This window comes from Bubalus kerabau, chromosome 11 (genome assembly GCF_029407905.1).
Source record: "Bubalus kerabau isolate K-KA32 ecotype Philippines breed swamp buffalo chromosome 11, PCC_UOA_SB_1v2, whole genome shotgun sequence".
NCBI classification, from domain to species: Eukaryota; Metazoa; Chordata; class Mammalia; order Artiodactyla; family Bovidae; genus Bubalus; species Bubalus kerabau.
This window is the reverse complement of record NC_073634.1, coordinates 51761040-51782339: the sequence shown is the minus strand read 5'-3', so window position 1 is coordinate 51782339 and position 21300 is coordinate 51761040. Positions and strand designations below refer to the sequence as shown.

The following is a 21300-nucleotide window of genomic DNA, read 5'->3' as shown; positions in this document are numbered from 1 at the left end:
GCCATGCTGGTGGCCAGATGGTCAGGAAGGGCTTCCAGCTGCAGAAGAGATGGGCTTGAGGTAGGTCAGATGTGGTAAGCAGGCAGGATGGAGGAGAACTCGAGTGTCAGGGACGTCACAAGAAGGACATGTGAGTCCCCAGGGCCTGTGGGCCATCAGGCTGATAGACCCCATACTTGGAGCCCTGGGGAGGGATCTGAGCTGGAGTTTCAGCCAAGGCTTTCAGCTAAAAGAGTGTATCTTTTTTCTTTTGTTTTTTAGTTGCACCTTGAGGCATATGGGATCTTAGTTCCCTGACTAGGGATCGAACCTGTGCCCCTGCAGTGGAAGCCCACAATCCTAACCACTGAACCCCCAGGGAAGTCCCCGGGGGTGTCTTCTTCTCACAGAATGGGAAGTCCAGGGCCAAACAGAGCAGGGCTAGAGCAGGGGCTCTCAAAGCCGTTGGTGTTCCTGGCTCCCACCAGTATCTGCTCCAAACTTCAGGCTGGAGGGAGATGAGGGATGAACCGGAGAGGAAGGGAAGGCACCTCCATCAAGGGAGGAAAAACTTCCCTGGAAATCCCTGACAGGCTGCCAGTTCTGTCCCTTTAGCCAGAACTGCATCATGTGACCACCCCCAGCTGCCAGGAAGGTTTCACATGCTGCTCAGGCTGCTTCCTGCATGGAATGAGAATCCTGCCCGTGAGGAGGGTGGAGACAAGGAATATTTCCGAGCCAGCAGTAGGGCCATCGATGCCTTGATAAGGGCATGGAGCTGTTTGGATAAAGGGACAATTAAGGCTGCTCTAAAGAGATTAGATCCCCAAGAGGAAGAACAAAGGGCAGAGCCTTCCAGGGATTGGAAAGAAGAGGAAAATGCTGCTGGAAATCAGACAAGGACACCTTCAGTAAAATCTCTGACTGTGTGTGACAATTTCAAGCCCATAACAGTCCAGAAATTCAAGCATTTAAGAAAGGAGTACAACAGTTCCTAAACAAAATGCATTTTGAATCGCTTTAACCCTGATGGAGGAGCCTGGTGGGCTGCAGTCCATGGGGTTGCTAAGAGTCGGACACGACTGAGCGACTTTACTTTCACTTTCCATTTTCATGCATTGGAGAAGGAAATGGCAACCCACTCCAGTGTTCTTGCCTGGAGAATCCCAGGGACTGCGGAGCCTGATGGGCTGCCATCTATGGGGTCGCACAGAGTCGAACATGACTGAAGCGACTTAGCAGCAGTAGCAGCAACCTAAAAAAGTAATACAAGTGTCCCCACTAAGCTGACTTAAAACTCAACATTCAAAAAACGAAGATTATGGCATCCAGTCCCATCACTTCATCACAAATAGATGGGGAAAAAATGGAAACAGTGACAGACTTTATTTTCTTGGGCTCCAAAATCATTTCAGATGGTGACTGCAGCCATGAAATTAAAAGACTCTTGCTCCGTGGAAGAAAAGCTATGACAAATCTAGACAGCATATTTAAAAGCAGGGACATCGCTTTGCTGTCAAAGTTCCATACAGTCAAACCTATAGTTTTTCCAGTAGTCATGTATGGATGTGAGAGCTGGACCATAAAGAAGGCTGAGCACCAAAGAATTGATGCTTTCGAACTGTAGTGTTGGAGAAGACTGGAGAGTCCCTTGGATAGCAAGGAGATCAAACCAGTCAATCTTAAAAGGAAATCAACGCTGAATATTCATTGTAAGGACTGCTGCTGAAGTTGAAGCTCCAATACTTTGGCCACCTGATGTGAAGAGTTGACTCACTGGAAAATATCAAGATGCTGAGAAATATTGAAGGCAGGAGAAGGGGCTGATAGAGGATGAGATGGTTGGATGGCATCACCAACTCAATGGATATGAGTTTGAGTAAGCTCTGGGAGATGGTGAAGGACAAAGGAAGCCTGGCGAGCTGCAGTCCATGGGGTCACGAAGAGTCGGATGTGACTGAGTAACTAAACAATGACAACCACCAGTGTACACACAAAAAGGATGACTTCTAATTTCATCAATGCCTCCAATGTGCTCTGTGGGGAGACTGAGATGAAATGAAGGATTGAGGGACTTCCCTGGTGGTCCGGTGGTTAAGACTCTGCTTTCCACTGCAGGGTGCACAGCCTCCATCTCTAACCTGAGAACTAAGATCCCATATTCTGTGCAGTCTGGCCCCCCAAAAAAACAAAAATGAGAGAGAAATAAAAGGATTGGGACCCTGCTTTGCAGAAACCCAAGGTCCAGGGAAATGACAAGAATGTGACTAAATGGTGTGGGGAAAGTGGCAGGGAAGGAGGCTGTTCAGAGGTGTAGCGCCTGACACACAGCACAGACACAGACATGGTGTGGTCTTACCCAAGCCCACCCACGGGCACTGTCACAAAAGCCACACGGCTGGGATCCAGAAGTGAGAAGCAGTAGTTGAGAACGAAGCTCTAAACTAAACTTCCTTCTATCCTGACCCGACTGGGAGGGGAAGCTGTGGGAGGAGGGGTAGGTTAAGTTGGAAAAGCTCAAGAGCACACCAGCCAGTGTCTTCGCTGGGGCTCATGGAGTCTTGGTGACTTGTGCCCCTTGTCCAACCAAGCAGAATGCCATCTTCATACAAGCTAGGAGGCTAATTCCAAACAAGTTTCAGCTGTGGAATTTTTTTTTTTTTAATAGGAATGCTCATTTTGAACCCTAACATATAACACAGATAAGACACTGAGTTGATCTTTTGCAGAGTTTCTCTGGCTCAGCACTGCTGACATTTGAGGCCGAGTAATTCTTTGCTGTCGGCTTCCCTGGTGGCTCAGTCAGTAAAAAATCTGCTGGCAATGTAGGAGACACGGATTTGATCCTTGGATTGGGAAGATCCCCTGGAAAAGGAAATGGTAACCCACTCCAGTATTCTTGCCTGGGAAATTATGGACAGAGGACAGAGAAGCCTGGTGGGACAGTCCATGGGGTCGCAAGAATCAGACACGACTTAACAACTAAACCACCAATTCTTGCTTTAGGTGGCAGGAGGTTATCTTGTGCACTGTGGGCTGTTTCATAGCATCCCTGGCCTCTACCCACTAGAAGCTGCTAGCATCTCTGGTCCTCCCCTCTCTCCCAGCTGTGACAATCAAAAGTGTTTCCATTGTCTGCTGACTACCCATTGGGATAAAGTCTCTCTATATATTAAAACCTCAACACTGCTGTATTTGTTATTGTTGTTGTCTGTACTTACTTGTTTTTTGGCTGCTCTGGGTCTTCAGTGCTGCACTCAGGCTTTAGCTAGTTGTGTTGAGTGGGGGCTACTCTCCATTGCCCTGCTTGAGCTTTTCATTGCAGTGGCTTCTCTCGATGTGGAGCACAGGCTCTAGGCACATGGGTTTCAGTAGTTTCAACATGAGGACTCAGAAGTTGCAGCCCGCAGACTCTAGAGCATGGGTACAGTAGTTGTGGAGCATGGGCTTAGATGCTCCACATGCATGTGGGATCTTCCTGGACCAGGGATTGAAACCGTGTCCCCTGCATTGGCAGGCAGATTCCTATCCACTGTGCCACCAGGGAAGTCCCAACACTGCTGTATTTTTGAAGTATTTCAGGTAATGAAGCAATGCAAAAACTGAGGATCAGTATCTAATCGTTTTCTAGATTTGGTTTGGGTTGCATAATCTCAAGAAATCTTAACTCATCAAGGTATGGGGTACTGTTTTCAGCTGTCTCATGGGACAGGAACCAACTGGCAGGCACAGACAGGCCTGCGTTCAGATACCAGCCTGCAGAAGTGGAGTTCACAGGTGTGCGTGGGTTGGTGGGGAGAAGGACCGCTTTCACTCCTGGATCCATGCAACTTAATCATCTCATTGCACTCCCACCAGCAAAGGTGGGAATGGGAAACCTCTGTTCTATGGGACTTTCCTATTTCTGTTGGGTAGGCAGTGGCTCAGTTCTATTTTAGGAATGTGAAACTTCATTCATGAGGTCAAAACCACAACAAACCTGCTGGTGAGAGCATGGATGCTGCGATCATGCTCAATCATCATCCCATATCTTCTAGTCTTCGTTCAATTTAAATGTTCAGTGCCTCCACCCATCTCAGCCTGTGATCCTCTAACCTGACCAATGCAGAACCACTCACTGCTATAACACACACAGATTCCCAGACCTCATCTCCAGACCTTCCTGCCTGGCAGGACCAGGTGAGCATACCAAATGTGCTTTTTAAGCAAGATCCCTCCAAGGTATGAGGATGGGTGCGGCTGTTTGGGAAACTGCTCACCAGCAAGTTTGCACAGTTGTGAGTAACAATAGAGTTTAGCCTAAAGAATTTCCAATCTGCCTGCAAACTGTGTAAAAATTATGAGGACCTGTCTTCTAAATAGAAAATAAAAGTGTTGCTCTGTGAATAAGTAGTCTGTGTGCATGTGTGCTCATTCACTTCAGTCATGTCCAACTCTTTACAACCCTTTGCAACTCTTTGCAATCCACAGGATTCTCCGGGCAAGAATACTGGAGTGGGTTGCCACGCCATCCTCCAGGGGATCTTCCAGACTCAAAGATCAAACCTGAGTCTCTTATGTCTGCTGCATTGGCAGGTGGGTTCTTTATCACTAGCGCCACCTGGGAAGCCTGAATATGTAGTCTATACACTCTAATTTTGACCACCTACCAAGATGTAAACACTTGCAAGACGACTGAGGTATGCTTTGTAATCTACTTCTAATTAACTGGTATACTTCAATGTTGAGAATACATGATGACTATCATTCAATTGCCTGCTTTTTATAGGTTTAAAAGCATTAAAGGAAGTTAAGTCTGAGCCCTTGGACTACATAAACATTTCCCAAAATGAGAACATGCCTGGAAACTTCAGATGTTGTTCCTTCAAGGTTTTAGTGAAGTGACAAAGATGTTAAGAAGACAGCAACTCTTGCAAGGACAAATCCATGGCCCTCCTGCACCATCTTTATCCTGGTTTTTATTCAAAAGTTACCTCCTTGATCACCCTCTGTAGCATTGCATTCCCACCCTAAGCCCAATGATTCACTTTTCTGCTTCATAAACTCATCACAACTCATCCATATTTGCCTACTTTCTGCTTTCCCCACTAAAACATAAGATTCCTAGAGAAGGGACTGTCGATGTTGTTCATTGCTGTAACCTCAGATTCTAAAACAGTGCCTAGCATCACTTTTCACTTTCATGCATTGGAGAAGGAAATGGCAACCCACTCCAGTGTTCTTGCCTGGAGAATCCCAGGGACGGGGGAGCCTGGTAGGTTGCCGTCTATGGGGTCACAAAGAGTCAGACATGACTGAAATGACTTAGCAGCAGCATGTAAAAGGCACTTAAATACTCATTGAATTGATGAATACTTCATACACTTATCAGGATTCATCCGTGTTGGCCTACTTTCTGCTTTCCCCACTGAAGCATAAGATTCCTAGAGAAGGGACTGTCAATGTTGTTCACTGCAGTCACTCAAATCCTGAAACTACCTAGCGTGTAAAAGGCCCTTAAATATTTGTTGAACCAATGTGCCAATGAATACATGAATGTGCTGATCAGTGGCCTGCAGCCAGATCCACAAGAAAAACTAACCCAAACTCAGCAAGATCCTAACAAGAGGCAGACATGAAGACTAGATCCTTCCATGAGTCCAGATAGCACACTCATCGGTTGGTTGTGCAGCACCCAGAGCACATGGAGAACACTGATGGGAATTCTTTTTCCATCAAGAATCTCTGTGTGTGTATGGTGAGGAAGGGGGATAAACATAATCCAATGACTATCCCACCCACCAACACGGAAATAAATGAGCAACTGGAATACCACATACAGGTGAACTCTAAAAGAGCAGGATTCACAGAAACAGAGAGTAGGATGGATGTTACCAGGGGCTGGGGAGTGGCAGCAACATGGAGGTGTCAGCCCCCAGTTGTAAGTTCTGGGGATCTATTGCACAGCATGATGGTTATAGTTAATAACAGTGTATTACACACTTGAAAGTTGCTAAGAGAATAAATTTTAAATGTTCCAACCCCACACACACACAAAAGATGACAATTATGTGATGTGATGGAGGTTTAAGCTAAGGCTATGGTGGTAATTATTTTGCAGCAAATAAGTGTATCAAGTCAACATGTTGTACACCTTCGATTTACACATGTTACATGTCAATTCTATCCCAATAAAGCTGAGGGGGGAAAACAACCTCAAAAAAAAAAAAAAAAAAAAAAGGCAGCTGGTTCTGTTTTTCGAGAAAAAAGAGAGAAAATACCTAACTGTTTGGCTGTTGCCTGTTACATGGTGGCCAAGTCACCTCTCTGAAGATGTTTGCTAGTATGTTCAAAGCAGGTTGGGTGATAATGTGAAGTTACACTGTGCCTAGGAAGTCTTCTTGGCAGGAACAGCTGTAGGTCTAGTCTCAACCAGGCAAATATGTGGATTGGAGCTGGCTGACCAGATACCCAGGGGAGAACAGCAGGCATGGTGCCTTCTGGGACAGCAGCGGTGACGAGCGCAACAGGAAGTTAGGGAAAGAACTTCCTGTCAGGTGAAGCCACACTGAGTGGTCTCCAACCCATCTTCTACAAAACCAGTTCTGAAGAGAGCTCAGTGTTGCCGGAAATGGTTTCAGTAGTGATCCTGGAAAGGACAGCCACCGAGAGCCCTGGCCTCTGATGCTACACTGGCTGCACCACCACGACCCGGAGGTTTTCGGGATTTTAAACTTTATTTTTGGACATAACCTCAAACACACAGAGAGACTGCAAAAAGAGTACAAAGAATTTGCCTCGCTCAGACAACCTGCTTGTTACCATTCTACCACACTGGCTTGGTGATTCTATTTTATGATATCCAACCACTTTTTTTAACCACTTGAAAGTAAGCTGAAGACACAATGACACGCAACCCTAAATATTTTAGTATTTCCTAAAAAGGACACTCCCAGACACACCGAAGTATGATGATAAAAATCAGAAAATTATTATTGTTTTAATACTATTCTCTACTCTGAAGACGTCAGACAAATCTCTTTAGCAGTCCCAATAATGGCTTCAGAGCAAAAACAGGAACACACGTCCAGAACCGCATGTGACATTCAGCTGTCATATCTTTTTAGCCTCCTTTAATCAGAAACAGTTCCTTTATCTTTCATGACCTTGGCATTTTTTGAAAAGTACAGCCTTGTTGTTTTGAAGAATGTCCCTCAGTGGAGATCTGTCCATTTCTTCATGATTAGATTCAAGGTACACATTTCAGGCAGGAATTTCCCAGAAGTGGTGCTGGTCCGTCCAGGTGTGTTTTCTCAGGAGACCCCTGACATTGCTTTGTCCCAATACCATTGATCTTAAATCAGTTGGTCAAAGTTGTGTAAGGCAAGTTTATCCACTATCAAGTTACTATTTTCCCTTTTGTAGTTAATAAGTAACTTGATGGGACATATTTAGACACTAAGTAATTACCCTCTTCCTCATCCAATCTACTGGTTTCAGCACCTAGCATATGGATAAAATTCTGTGTGAGGTCAAGTAAGGTCAAACTTCAGAGAGAAAAACAAAAAACAAAAAACAGAGCTGGTTGAAGCAATAGCTGATGAGCCAGAACAAGCATTGAGACTCTTGTCTCAGACTTAATTTGAATAACGCCAGGGTATGTTCAGTCCTAAAGGAAATCAACCCTGAATATTCACTGGAAGGACTGAAGTTGAAGCTCCAATACTTTGACCATCTGATTTGAAGAGATGACTCATTGAAAAAGACCCTGATGATGGGAAAGACTGAAGGCAAAAGGAAAAGGGGTGGTAAAGGATAAGATGGTTAGATAGCATCACCAACTCAATGGACATGAATCCGAACAAACTTCGGGAAGTACTGAAGGACAGAGGAGGCTGGCGTGCTATAGTCCATGAGGTCATGAAGAGTCAGACACAATTTAGCGACTAAACAGCAACTAATGTTCACTCTTAGCTGTTAAGAAAAAATACCTCTAGATTTGCTTTTGAAAGTATTCTGTAAGTACCCATTACTGTGCTAGTTTCTCTTATGGTGAGTCATGCCTTCTAGACACGGTCCTTCATTTACAAAGTGCATAGTGGCAACACCCAAGTTCAGAGGTCTGACAGCTAGTCACCCTCACTCAGAGGCCTGGCTCTCCAGGGACATTGCTAAAGGGTCAGTTCAGTGATCCACTATTGGTGGATTGGTTCACTATTGGTGCGTGTGTGCTAAGTCGCTTCAGTTGTGTCTGATTCTGTGCAACGCTATGGACTGTAGTCCACCAGGCTCCTCTGTCTACAGGGATTCTCCAGGCAAGAATACTGGAGTGGGTTGTGAATAAGCCAAACTGGAGCTCTTAAACCTGGCTGCGCCTTATTATAAGGCAATGCAAACTTGGGATTTTGTTTTTAAATGTAGTTCCCATAGTGGACCTATATTTAAAAACAAAGCCCTAACTCTCCATTAAGCTGAAGCTCTAATACTTTGACCACCTGATGCGAAGAACTGACTCATTGGAATAGATGCTGGGAAAGATTAAAGGCAGGAGAAGGGGACAACAGAGGATGAGATGGTTGGATGGCATCACTGACTCAATGGACATGAGTTTGAGTAAACTCCAGGAGTTGGTAATGGATAGGGAAGCCTGGTGTGCTGCAGACCATGGGGTACAAAGAGTGGGACATAACTAAGCGACTGAACTGAACTCTCCATTGCCTTACAGTAAGGCACAGCCAGGTTTAGGACCTCCAATTTGGCTTATTCAAAAAACTTTTTTTAAACTCTGTTACCACAAAGTTAAAAACTTCAGAAAGAACATGTTGAAATCACACACTGGTTGTTACACTACAACACAGTGATGTCCACCCCTAACACTGTGCTCTATATTGCATCCGCCTTTCCTCTTGGCATATGTATACTGTATCAGGATTGGGATCATAGTACTTATACTAGACATCTTCAGGCTGGGTTCCACTAGAGATTAAGCCCTACAGAAAAGGATTTATGTGTCTATTTCTTTTTTTTTTTAACTTTTAATTTTATATTGGTGTACAGCCCATTAACAATGTTTCGATAGTTTCAGGTGAACAGCAAAGGGCCTCAGTCACACATACACATGTATTCATTCTCCCTTAAACTCCTCTCCCATTCAGCTGCCACACAACATTGAGCAGAGTTCTCCATGCTATACAATAGGATTGAGTGTCTATTTTAATTTTCTCAAGGATGGTCTATAATTCAAATCACTCCAGAAGTATGGGTGAGAAGTTAATTCATAATATATTGGGGTTGGCCAAAAAGTTTGTTTGGGCTTTTCTGTAAGATATTATGGGAAATCCCAAATGAACTTTTTGGTCAACCCAATATCATGGTGGCCTTAGAGCATTCGGGCTTAATCCTCTTGTAGAACCCCAGCTGGGGAGGGCTGGTCCGTACTGTTGTATAATTTGCTTTGTTCACCTAATGATCCTTTAAACAGACATGTAATAAGCATATATCAGGCACTGGGAATATATAGAAAACTAAGACATAGCCTTTCTCTTGAAACAAAAAATCCAGCCAGGGAAAACAAAAATACCTAAATATTTAAAATGCCAAAAAGCGGAGGCATGACAGTACACCTGGGGTGCCCCAGGCAACGGAATACTAGTGACATCAAATGAAATCAGGGAAGCCTCTTTGAGGAGACAAAGTGTAAATGGGTCCTTTAAGGACAGACTGGACCTCAGAGACACAAAGGAGAGAGAGAGCAGGTATTCTGGATGGGAGGAAGGGCATGCCAAGATGCCCAGGGATGGCTGCTGCAGCCAGGTCTCAGGGGATCTGGGGGAAAGTGGGAGAAGATGTAGCAAAGAAGGAATCATTAGACTTCCATGGTGGTCCAGAGGCTAAGACTCTGTGTTCCCAACACAGGAGGCCCAGGTTCAATCCCTGGTCAGGGAACTAGATCCCACGTGCTGCAACTAAGAGTTCGCATGCCAACTAAATATCCTTCGTGCTGCACCTGAGACCTGGCACAGTCAAATAAATAAATAAATAAACATCAAAAATTTTAGAAAAGTAGGAGTGAGGGCCTCCAAACTGGCCCCAGAGGAGGAAGTGACCCTAAGTGGTCCTTAAGCAGGAGGGCAGAGGGCTCACACAGGGATGTAAGAGGCCACGGGAGGGATGGTCAAGGGGCTCTGATGACCACCGCAGCCAGGGCTGATGGAGCAGGGGAGACGGAGAGGGACAGAGAGATGGGGGCCGACAAGAGTGGTGAAGGAAGAGGCCACAGAACTTGGTGAATGAGCTGGCAGCGGCTGTTCTTTTAGCACCCAGCCTGCTGAGATCCAGCCTGCATAACAAATTCAGGCTGCTAATAGAAAAAACATAAAAAAGCAAAGTGTGCAAGAAGGCCCCACCAGCTGCCACCATTCCACCATGCACTGAGATGATTTCACGGCCGAGGCAGGGGTAACAAAGGGGGATAAGAGGAGGAGGCCAGAAGGGATAAGACAGGACACTGGAGTAAACTGAGGTAACTGCCCAGAGAACTGCCCAGGTTCCCTCCAAGCTCTAACAAAACATCTTATGTAATATCTCTTGGGCGGTGGGCCCCCATGTGACAGCAAATTAGACATGCAGAAGATGCTACAGCAGAACACATCTGTGGCACTCTCCTGAATGCCACAAATAATGCAAAATCTAAAAGCTACCTTTTCAGTAGAAGATCTCCCTCTTCATCTAAAGGGAATACAAGTAGTCAGGCTGCATAAGTAATAGGAAAAAGTGAAAGTCAGTAGAATGAACAGTTAACAACAGCAACTCTGGGACTCAATATGAACAAGCTCCAACATGGGATCCTTCCCTAAACTGGAGTATAATGGGCGAGTGAGTGTGCAAATTCTAAAATAACCAAGATCCCACCTCCCAAAGAAAGAGTCAGGGTATGGGTTCTTATGCTTTGAGATTATGAAGAGACGTCACCAAATAGGACCTTGGCAATATTCCTCAGGGAGCAGATAGCTGCTAAGTGGGGAAGGGAAGGTGGAAGATTCGGTAGGCAGTTTATGTAGTAATCTCGTATAGCGGTCCCTTGATATCTACAGGAAATTGGTTCCAGGACCACCACCGCTTCTTGAATACCAAAATCCATGGATGCTCAAGCCTTTTACATTAAATGATGCAGTATTTGCATATAATCTATGTACATCTTCCCGTATACATTTTAAATCAGCTCTAGATTACTTATAATACCTAATACAACATAAATGCTATGTACATAGCTGCTGGCACGCAGCAAACTCAAGTTTTGTTTTCTGGAACTTTCAGGAAATGTTCCTTTTTGAATATTTTTGATCTGCAGTTGGTCAACATGGAGGGCTGACTATATTCAATAACACTTTTTGTCCTTAAAACAGAAGAACCAAAATAGTCATATAAAATGACACATCAGAAAGTGATAACAACCCCAGAAAAGGAATTGGAGGGACAGTGACTGGGAACAACCCAAAAGTTGACAGGCCCTGGCCATTGAGAGCCTGAAAGAGGGAAAAACCACAGGAGACAAAGGAAAGTTTTGTTTGAGTCATTTTAAGCTCAGAACAAGTTAAGCGTGTATGAATTCCTAAAACCGACAACATGTATTCAGGTCTGTGAGAGGCATCACTAAAACATACAATTTCCTTTTATGCCTAAATCACACGTCCCTTTTACTTTCTGCTCCAAAAATTTGGAAAACCAGCTCCTGGGCAGGATCCCAAACAGGCATACTGTCATTCACATAACCTCATTTTTAATCAGGCAGGGAGTATGTGCCTGGGGGTATAGCAAGAAGCAACACAGATATAGCCTCCTCTTCAAAGAGCTCTCATCTCATTTTTAAAATTAGACGAGTAGATCCATCACCAATGTTAATATTTTCCTCATTTTTCTTGTTAACTTATTCTACATTGGATATGAGGGCAGTGTTAGGAGATATTTTACATTTGGGGGACATGGGTATATTGTGTGTTTGGGAGGGAGCTTAGAGAAGCCTCCCCCCACTTCTGGAAGGAATAATGGATAGGACTTGGTGGGGGTTGGGGAAGCAGGTGCCCCTGAGCAGGGACAGTTGGCACTGAAGTGAGTGTTTGAAGGTCCAGCTCTGGAGGGAACAACATACCAAGAGGCTGCAAAAGGAAGCAGACCATGCCATGGTGGGTTGGCATTTCATCCTGAGATAAAAGAAGCAACTGTGGGAGGGGGATTTAAACTGGAACTGGATTTTGGACAGACCTCTCTTGAGGCAGGACTGGAGATGGGGAACTCCTATTGTGAGGCAGGACCAGTGAGGAAGTTGCCATGGAGACCCGGCAGAGTGAGGATATTGTGCCTGGAAACGCAGGAACTTGGACCAGGGACCACCTCAGATCATCCTCTCAGGAATTTCGATGGGAGCTCTTCTGATGGGTGGGGTGTGAATGCGCCGAGTGCTACAAAGACAGAGATGCTTTTGCCTCAGCCACCACCTCCAGGTCAGTTTGCCTGAGTCTGAATCCCTGCTCTGTCCCCTACAGTTTCTTGACCTCCCTGAGCCTCAATGTCCTAAAAACATATTTGAAAAGTTAAATTTGAAAGTATTTAGATTTGAATGATCAAGAAGTAATAGCCATGAAAAAAGATATGTCAAAATTTGTAGAATGAATTGTACATCTAAAGCTTGTGGGTTGCAACTAAATAAGGTAAGGGAAATATGTGGTCTTAAAGACTCATATTTGTAAGAAAATAGGCAAAAATTAATAACCCAGTCAACTAAATTAAGAAGTTAGGAACTTAGCAATTAAACCCAAGAGATTAGAAGGATTTTTCTTTTAGACAGGTGAATTAATTTTAATAATTTATTTTCATTAAACCAATATGTATAAAATATTATTAAATTAATACAAAAGTTGTTTTTGAGCTATTTTACATTCTTCTGGTCAAACTTAATTCTTCAAAACCTTGTGTGTATCTTACATGAGACCATATCTCAGTTTGGACGGGCCATATTTGAATTACTCAGCAGCTACATGTGGCGCATGGTATCTTTGCCTCCTATAAACATTGAAGGTATTTATGGTGATAAAGAGGGCAATCAGAGCTAACAGTAGAGGGGTTCAATTATCTGCCAAGAGAATCGAGATTCATGGGAATCTAAGAGTGTTTCGTGGTTCTCAGAGGGTGACTCTTCTTGAAAATCTTATATACTACTCTCTACAATAAACCCACATACTATAAAATATAGGACAGAAATAAAGATAAACTCATATGGGTTCTGTGAACATGAAAAGAACATACATACATATATGTCTATATATACATAATATAACATATATGTGCCTGGGGGCATAGCAAGCAGCAACATGTGACCTATACATATACATATATAACATGGCCTATACATATACATATATAATATGTCTAAAACAGGTAAGGATATAGTGAGTCAGTACAGCATTTATCCTTATTTCTGTCCTATATTTTATAGTATGTGGGTTTGTTGTAGAGAGTAGTATATAAGATTTTCAAAAAGAGTCATCCTCTGCAAACCACAAAACACTCTTAGATTCTCATGAATCTCGATTCTCTTGGCAGATAATTGAACCCCTCTACTGTTAGCTCTGATTGCCCTCTTTATCACCATACTACTACTACTAAGTCGCTTCAGTCGTGTCCGACTCTGTGTGACCCCACAGACAGCAGCCCATCAGGCTCCCCCGTCCCTGGGATTCTCCAGGCAAGAACAGTGGAGTGGGTTGCCATTTCCTTCTCCAATTCATGAAAAGTGAAAAGTGAAAGTGAAATCGCTCAGTCATGTCTGACTCTTAGCGACCCCATGGACTGCAGCCTACCAGGCTCCTCTGTCCATGGGATTTTCCAGGCAAGAACACTGGAGTGGGTTGCCATTGCCTTCTCCACTTTATCATCATAAATACCTTCAATGTTTATAGGAGGCAAAGATACCATGCGCCACATGTGGCTGCTGAGTAATTCAAATATGGCCCGTCCAAACTGAGATATGGTCTCATGTAAGATACACACAAGGTTTTGAAGAATTAAGTTTGACCAGAAGAATGTAAAATAGCTCAAAAACAACTTTTGTATTAATTTAATAATATTTTATACATATTGGTTTAATGAAAATAAATTATTAAAATTAATTCACCTGTCTAAAAGAAAAATCCTTCTAATCTCTTGGGTTTAATTGCTAAGTTCCTAACTTCTTAATTTAGTTGACTGGGTTATTAATTTTTGCCTATTTTCTTACAAATATGAGTCTTTAAGACCACATATTTCCCTTACCTTATTTAGTTGCAACCCACAAGCTTTAGATGTACAATTCATTTTACAAATTTTGACGTATCTTTTTTCATTGCTATTACTTCTTGATCATTCAAATCTAAATACTTTCAAATTTAACTTTTCAAATATGTTTTTAAATTATATTTTAAAACTGATACATAATTTAGTTTCATTTCATTCAGAGAACTTGGTCAATATGATACTAATTATTTTAAATATGTTAGAACTTACTTTATGACCTGGTGTATGTTCAATTTTTGTAAAAGTATACTACTCTTCACTTGCTGGAACTATGTTTTCTATATAATTGGTTTGATCAAGCTTATTAATTGCTTTGCTTCTTAAATCAATCCCTTATTGGTTTTTTGTTAGTTTGTTCCATCAGTTACTGAAATAGATATGCTAAAATCTCTCATTATGTTGTCACATTTGTCAACTTTTTTTTGTCATTCTGTCACTTTTTACTTTGTATAGTTTGGAGCTGTATTATTAGGTGCATACAAGTTTAGTTTAGTCCTGTTTTGTTTTGTTTTAATTTTACTGGGAAACCAAAACTTTGATATTATATATATATGGCTTGGGTTATATTTCTATTGGACAGAGCCACTCCAAAGGAAGAATAAACAAGAAAACCAGATACCAAATCCTGGGTGACTAAGGACTTGATTGCAGAAAATGACAAGCAAAGCACAGAGAGGATTGGTAGCTCTATCTGGGAAAAAAAAAAAAAAAAGTACCACAACTCTGGCTTCCTCTTTTGTTGCTGGAGTCTAGATTGGAAATGAAAACAAGATGTTTGTGAAAAGCAGAAATGAGGCAGAGAACAAGATAGAAGAGACTATAAAAGTAGAAGCTGAGGGGAGAGAAAGGACTAGAGAAAAAGGAACACTACATGAATAACAGAAAAACTGCTTCTGCTTTGAACTCAACACATGTAAGCCTTTCATTATGAAAATGACACCTCATCTTAAAGGCAGACTTCATGTTCAAAACACAACGTCCTATTCCATCAAAACAGACTTTTCAAATGTGTTATTTGTATCAATTTTTTCCTCTTTAATCATATCACATCACATGAAACAGAACCATTAATTCCAGATATTTAAAACTTGAAAAGGGGAAGAATTCATGGGTATAAGGAAGTGATGAACCATCCAATATTACTTAATTCTGTATATTTTTCCACACTCTAAAGGGGAACAAAAATGTCTTGCATGGCCTCAAAAGATCAAACAAGAAATAAGCTTTTCTTCTAGGACGTGGGGGAATTCCTCAGCAGAAACCCAGAGGTACAGGGAACACAAGTCACATAACTAAAAACAAAGCAGAGAAAGTGCAGTGTTAGAAAAGGTAAGGGAGACGTTCCCAGGGGTGTCTGTGGCAGTATGGAAGAGACAACCACTCCCTGACCACAGAGGCTCATGGAGCTGAAGTGCTCCTCAGGGTCAGCCTGTCCTGCCGCCTGACCCGGGGCGGCCGTGGCCTGGAGGTGACCGCACTAGCTGAGAATCTATAGCGCACACACACGTGGTAACTCATCATGGCTCCTGGCACAAGTCCTTCCTCGGTCTCCCCGGTTCAAAGCCAATGTTGAGCTAATCAGTTAGTAGTGAGGAACTACCCATGCAAAGCTGAGTATACATATACCCATGACCCAGGAATCACACCCCTACCTAGACTCTCATCAGAAATGCACATACAGGGGCTTCCCAGGTGGCATTAGTGGTAAAGAATCTGTATGCCAACATAGGGGATACAAGAGACACAGGTTCAATCTTTGGGTCTGGAAGATACCCTGGAGTAGGAAGTGGCAACCCACTCTAGAATTCCTGCCCGGAGACTGGTGGGCTACAGTCCATAGGGCCATAAAGAGCTGGACACGACTGAGTGACTGAGCACACAGATGGTCCAGTGGTCAAGACTCCATGTTCCCAATGCAGGGGCCCTGGGTTCAATCCCTGGCCAGGGAACCAGAACCCAAATGCCACAATAAATTAAAAAATTAAATAAATATAATATTTTAAAAAGCTGTTAAGAAGAGAAATATGCGTGCACACACACACACAAAAGCCAGGTATGAAAACAGTCATGGCATCGCTAACTGTAATAGCCAAACCTGCCAACTGCCCACGTGCCCATCAACAGTGCACAGACAAAGATACAGTATATTTTTTACCCACAGGCCCAATCAGCAATGAGTGAGCACCCTACAGCGAGAGGCAGCATCTGGAACGAGTCTCAGAAACCCAAGTCCGAAGGAAAGAAGACAGACACTGCAGAATTCCAGTGATACAGGCTCGAGAGTCAGCAGGGGTTCTCTTCCAGGACACAGTGACTCGAACGGGACCCATGGGTGCTCCTGCTTCTTGATCTCAGAGCATGGTATGCTGAATTTGTAAAATCTGTTGGACAGTAATCCACTTATGCCTACTTTTCTAGCATGTATGCTATACTTAGAAAAACAAGATAACGCTCTTCTAAGTAAGACAAGCCTGGTCATGTCCTTGTACCTCTCTAACCTCATTTTTCTTCTGCTCGCTACATCTTCCTTCCTCCCCCTCTGCACGTGTGCTCAAGCTGGGTCTCTCTTCCTGCTGCTGCTGCTGCTGCTAAGTCGCTTCAGTCGTGTCCGACTCTGTGTGATCCCATAGACGGCAGCCCACTAGGTTCCTCTGTCCCTGGGATTCTCCAGGCAAGAATACTGGAGTGGGTTGCCATTTCCTTCTCCAATGTATGAAAGGGAAAAGTGAAAGTGAAGTCGCTCAGTCGTGCCCGACTCTTAGCGGCCCCATGGACTGCAGCCTACCAGGCTCCTCTGTCCATGGGATTTTCCAAGCAAGAGTACCGGAGTAGGGTGCCATTGCCTTCTCCAGGGTCTCTCTCCCTAATGGCCTGCATGTCACCATCCACAGTGATGGTTTCCTCCCACAATAAGCCAGTGATTCACCCACTTATGGATGCCTTTGCTAACACCCCTCATACTGATCCAGCCCCTTGCTGCTGCTTCTCAGCAGTTAGGGAGTGCGTACCATTGTTAATGTGTGTATACTTCCAGTTGCTTTAATTCTGCCAAGGCTTCCCAGATGAACCAAAAACACAGAGCATGCCCTCTGGGAGCATCTCCACAGGCAATTCAGATTAAATTGATTAAACTGCTTCTCAGGAACTAGAAGGGTGTGCAAAGCGAGCCGTGACCCTTCTTCCAAGACTCTCCCTTCTGCCCCCAGCACCTGGATGAACTCCCATAGAGGTCTTGAAACCTCTTCTATCGTCTCTTTCACCTCCCAAGAGCCAACCTGCTAGACAAACTCCTGCCAAACAGACCAGCAGGGCAAATAGGGGAGGACTGGAGGAGACACATCAAAGAACAAAGGGTTTTTTCTTATCCTGCCTTGAACATAGTCTTAAAATTCAACACTATTACTCAGCCAGAAAAAAAAAAAAAATGCCATTTGCAGCAACATAAATGGACCTAGAGATTGTAATACTGAGTGAAGCAAGTCAGACAAAGACAAATATCATAGGATATCACTTATATGTGGAATCTAAAAAAATAGTACAAATGAACTTATTTACAAAACAGAAATAGAATCACAGATGTAGAAAATAAACTTATGGTTACCAAGGGGGAAAGAAGAGGGAAGGGTTTTTGGGAGACTGGGATTGACATATACACACTACTATATATAAAACAGATAAACAAGAAGAACTACTGTATAACACAGGGAACTCTGTTCAGTACTGTATAATGAATGGCCTATATGGAAAAAGAATCTAAAAAAAAAATATATATATATATATATATATATGGCTTCCCCAGTGGCTCCACGGTAAAGAATCTGCCTGCAATGCAGGAGATGCAAGTTCAATCCCTCGGTTGGGAAGATCCCCTGGAGAAGGAAACGGCAACCCACTCCAGTATTCTTGCCTGGGAAACCCCATGGACAGAGGACCCTGGCGGTCTACAGTCTAGCATGTATGCAAAAGAGTCGAACACGACTTAGTGACTAAACAACAACGAATATATATTTATATATAACTGATTCACTTGGCTGTATAGCAGAAACTAACACGACATTGTAAACCAACTATATTCCAATAAAAACTAATAAATTAATTCCAAAAAATTCAATACTAACCTATCATGGTAATATGAAACAATCTGTCAGTTTAAGCCAAAATTATAAGCATTTTCAAAATAGGCAGTCATTAATGTGCATGTTTATTATTGATGACTGTCAGCCCTCTCCCTCTCTCTTCCACAAACACCTTCATGCCTTCCCACCTCACCCATTTTTTTTCTCGCCTACAGGAAGACCCAACAACTAATCATAACCAAGATTCATTTTATCTCACAGAAATAGCGTCCCTCAGACAACAGACAGACCTATGAAGAGGTTCACTATACTCTGGTCACAGGGCTCTGCCAGTTTACATCAATCTCTCCTCGTCCAAGCCCTGGCTGGAATTCAGGTGATTCCTGGCTCTACGACTAGAAATGTAAGACATTCTGCTAACCTGTCAAGCTTTCAGGATTAGGCGAGTGAAACCACAACCCATCCTGACAGTTTCTGCCTCTGTGCCCCTTCACTCAGCAGACAGGATTCCTCCCCAAGGTTCCTCTCTTCTGTGGAAGCAGATTACCAAGAGCAGGGCTCAACTTAACACCAGAGGGCAGGAGCCACATCTCCTTCCTCTTTGTAATCCCAAAGTCAGATCCATGCTTGGCCTGATGAGCAGGTAAGCCAAAGGGGCCGGCAGGTAAAAACCATTTTTCCTTTTAAACAGACTGATACTTAATGAAGCAAAGGCCACAGACATGAACTAAGATATGAGGACATAAAATGTCTTTCCAGTGAGTTAGTGATTCTGCAGGACCCTCTTCATTGGTGAACACATTTGCCATCAGAACCACAGAACCAGGGGCCTGAAAGGGATCTTGGCCATCTGCAGGTCAAGCCTCCCACTACAGATCAGGAGATGGAGTCTTACAGGGGGATCAGCGTTGGCCAAGGTCACCCACCTCTTGTGGGGTTGGGTAGGACCTAGCTTCTTCCTATTCGAAGATGCTCTCAGAAAATCTTGTATTACTTAACACACTAAAGGAGCATATAAATGCATGCCCATGTCAAGCCACTCCTTACAACTCAGGAAACACCAAAGGTCACCACAAAACGTGTCTCTTCCGCAGGGCTGGCCGCACAGAGTGGGCACGAAAGGTCACTGGCGAATTTCTACCTGCAGACACTGCACATCACGCCTTCCCGATGGATGCGAAAGACAGCCGCCGGAGCTGCTAGTCACCGAGGGTCCCCAATCCTGTCCCGGGGAAATGAGTTAACTGGGCTCTCCTGGCTCGGAAGCTTCGAGCAATGAATTAAACCCCAAGTCGCTACGGAACACAGAAGGGAAAGGGACACCGCGCCTGGAGCGCACATCCCGGCCGTTCACCCCTCCGTCTCCACCGCGTCCACACTTGCGCGGGCCGCGGCGTACCCAGCCGGTCCGCTCCGCGCGAGGCCACGACTCCCAGCCCGCGCCCTCGCCAGGCGCATTTGGGGGAGCCGTGCCCTGGGCGCTGCCCGTAGGAAGCTGGGGCGGAGCCGCCGGGCCCAGCCACGCGGGGGCAGGGGCCGATCGCCGCCGCCGCCCCCGGCCAGCGGGCCCCGTTACGCCGAGGAGGGGGCTGCGCCACGTACCTCGGCCGGCAGGTGCCGCCGCCGCCGCCTCGGTTCGCGGCTGCAGGGGACGCCGCTCCGCGCCACCCGCCGCCTTCTTTCGCATATTAGGGAGCGGGCGCCAGCCTGCCTCTAGTCCCGGGCCCCGCGCCCCGGCCCGCCCCCAGCGCCGCGCTAGCGCCCATTCAGTCCCTGACCGAGCGCTCCCAGGCTCGGATGCGGAGGAGGGGCGCGGGGCGGGGCCTGGAGTCACGAGGATACGAGAACCAATCAGAGCACGCGAGGGCTCCCGAGGCTGCCTCGCTCCCTGGGCTCGCAACCCTCCACCCAGCGGGCCTAGGGGAGCCGGGCGCCCCCAGCTGGACGCGCGTCGTACTGTGTGCTGGCGCTGGCGGGTCCGGGGCACTCACAGCCCTCTAGATCTCTGCTCGCGGTTAGATGGTGAAGGAACAAAAGGTGTTTGGACTGAGTATAGGACTTTACTGCGCAGAGGACTCGTAGACGCGGAGCTGCTGAATGAAGGGGCTTTATGGAGTCACGTGCTTTATTCTCTAGGATGGACCCGCAGACAACACTGGATTGGAGTTCCTGGGGCCCTGGAGACAACGAGAGCTGCCTGAGTGTATCTGGAGATTTGCTGAACAGTTTTATGTTGTTCCAAGTATTGGAGAAAAGTGAGAGAGCACTAATTTCGCGGATGGGTTATTGAAACTCAGCAGACGTGAGTCACACTAAATCTTTTAGTGGCAGAGTATGAATGCGAACCTGCGTTTGGAGCGCTCATTTCCGTATGTCTGGAGTCCCCCTTGAATCTGGAGAGGAAATGGCATACAGTTTTTAAAAGCGTGAATATTCGTGAATCCCCAAGTTCAGGAATTAAAAGACTTGAAAGCACGGATATGTTGTTTCTTTAATACAGCCAGGTGTGCGGTAGGACTTGTTGACTCTTCAGTAAGGTCGGTGAAGTTGTTCTGGTTTCAGAATATCCTTTGGGGTTGGCGAACACAGGGCATCGCAGTCATGTGCCTGTGATGTAGGTTTCGGTTACACTTTGAAAAGCAGGATCCTAGACAGGGAGCCAAATATATTTGCATAAACGGAAAATCTTGTCACTTTTTTTTGTTTTTTTTTTTTTGCAACAGTTTGCACACGGTTTGCACAGTTACAAACAAGACTTGGAGTTGTCTGTCCTCTTCCCCAGCTGGGGGCAGGGGGACTGGGGGCAAAATGTGGGGTCTTGGGTAACAAAGATCAAGAGGGAAAACTTGGAAAGGAAGGCGTGGAAGGACTGCCTTCACACCTTTCAAAAGGATTTTGTCCTAAAAGTGTTTCTCGATTATTTAAAGTTGAGGACATG

The 21300-nt window shown here is 44.7% G+C and overlaps 1 protein-coding gene across 3 annotated transcripts in view; it reads right to left on the bottom strand.

Annotated features, from left to right (window-relative positions):
- The window catches only part of ST3GAL5 (ST3 beta-galactoside alpha-2,3-sialyltransferase 5), a 57126-nt gene extending 36988 nt beyond the window's left edge, over positions 1-20138 (bottom strand). For 2 of the 3 annotated variants that reach the window (XM_055540329.1, XM_055540331.1), the window contains exon 1: positions 19965-20138. In XM_055540329.1, coding sequence (XP_055396304.1) covers positions 19965-20049 — 85 coding nt within the window. In that variant the 5' untranslated portion in view covers positions 20050-20138. Of the gene's footprint in view, positions 1-2338; positions 2434-19964 lie in introns of those variants that run through there. The other variant, XM_055540330.1, reaches the window with a different exon arrangement.
- Between the last annotated feature and the right edge of the window lie 1162 nt (positions 20139-21300).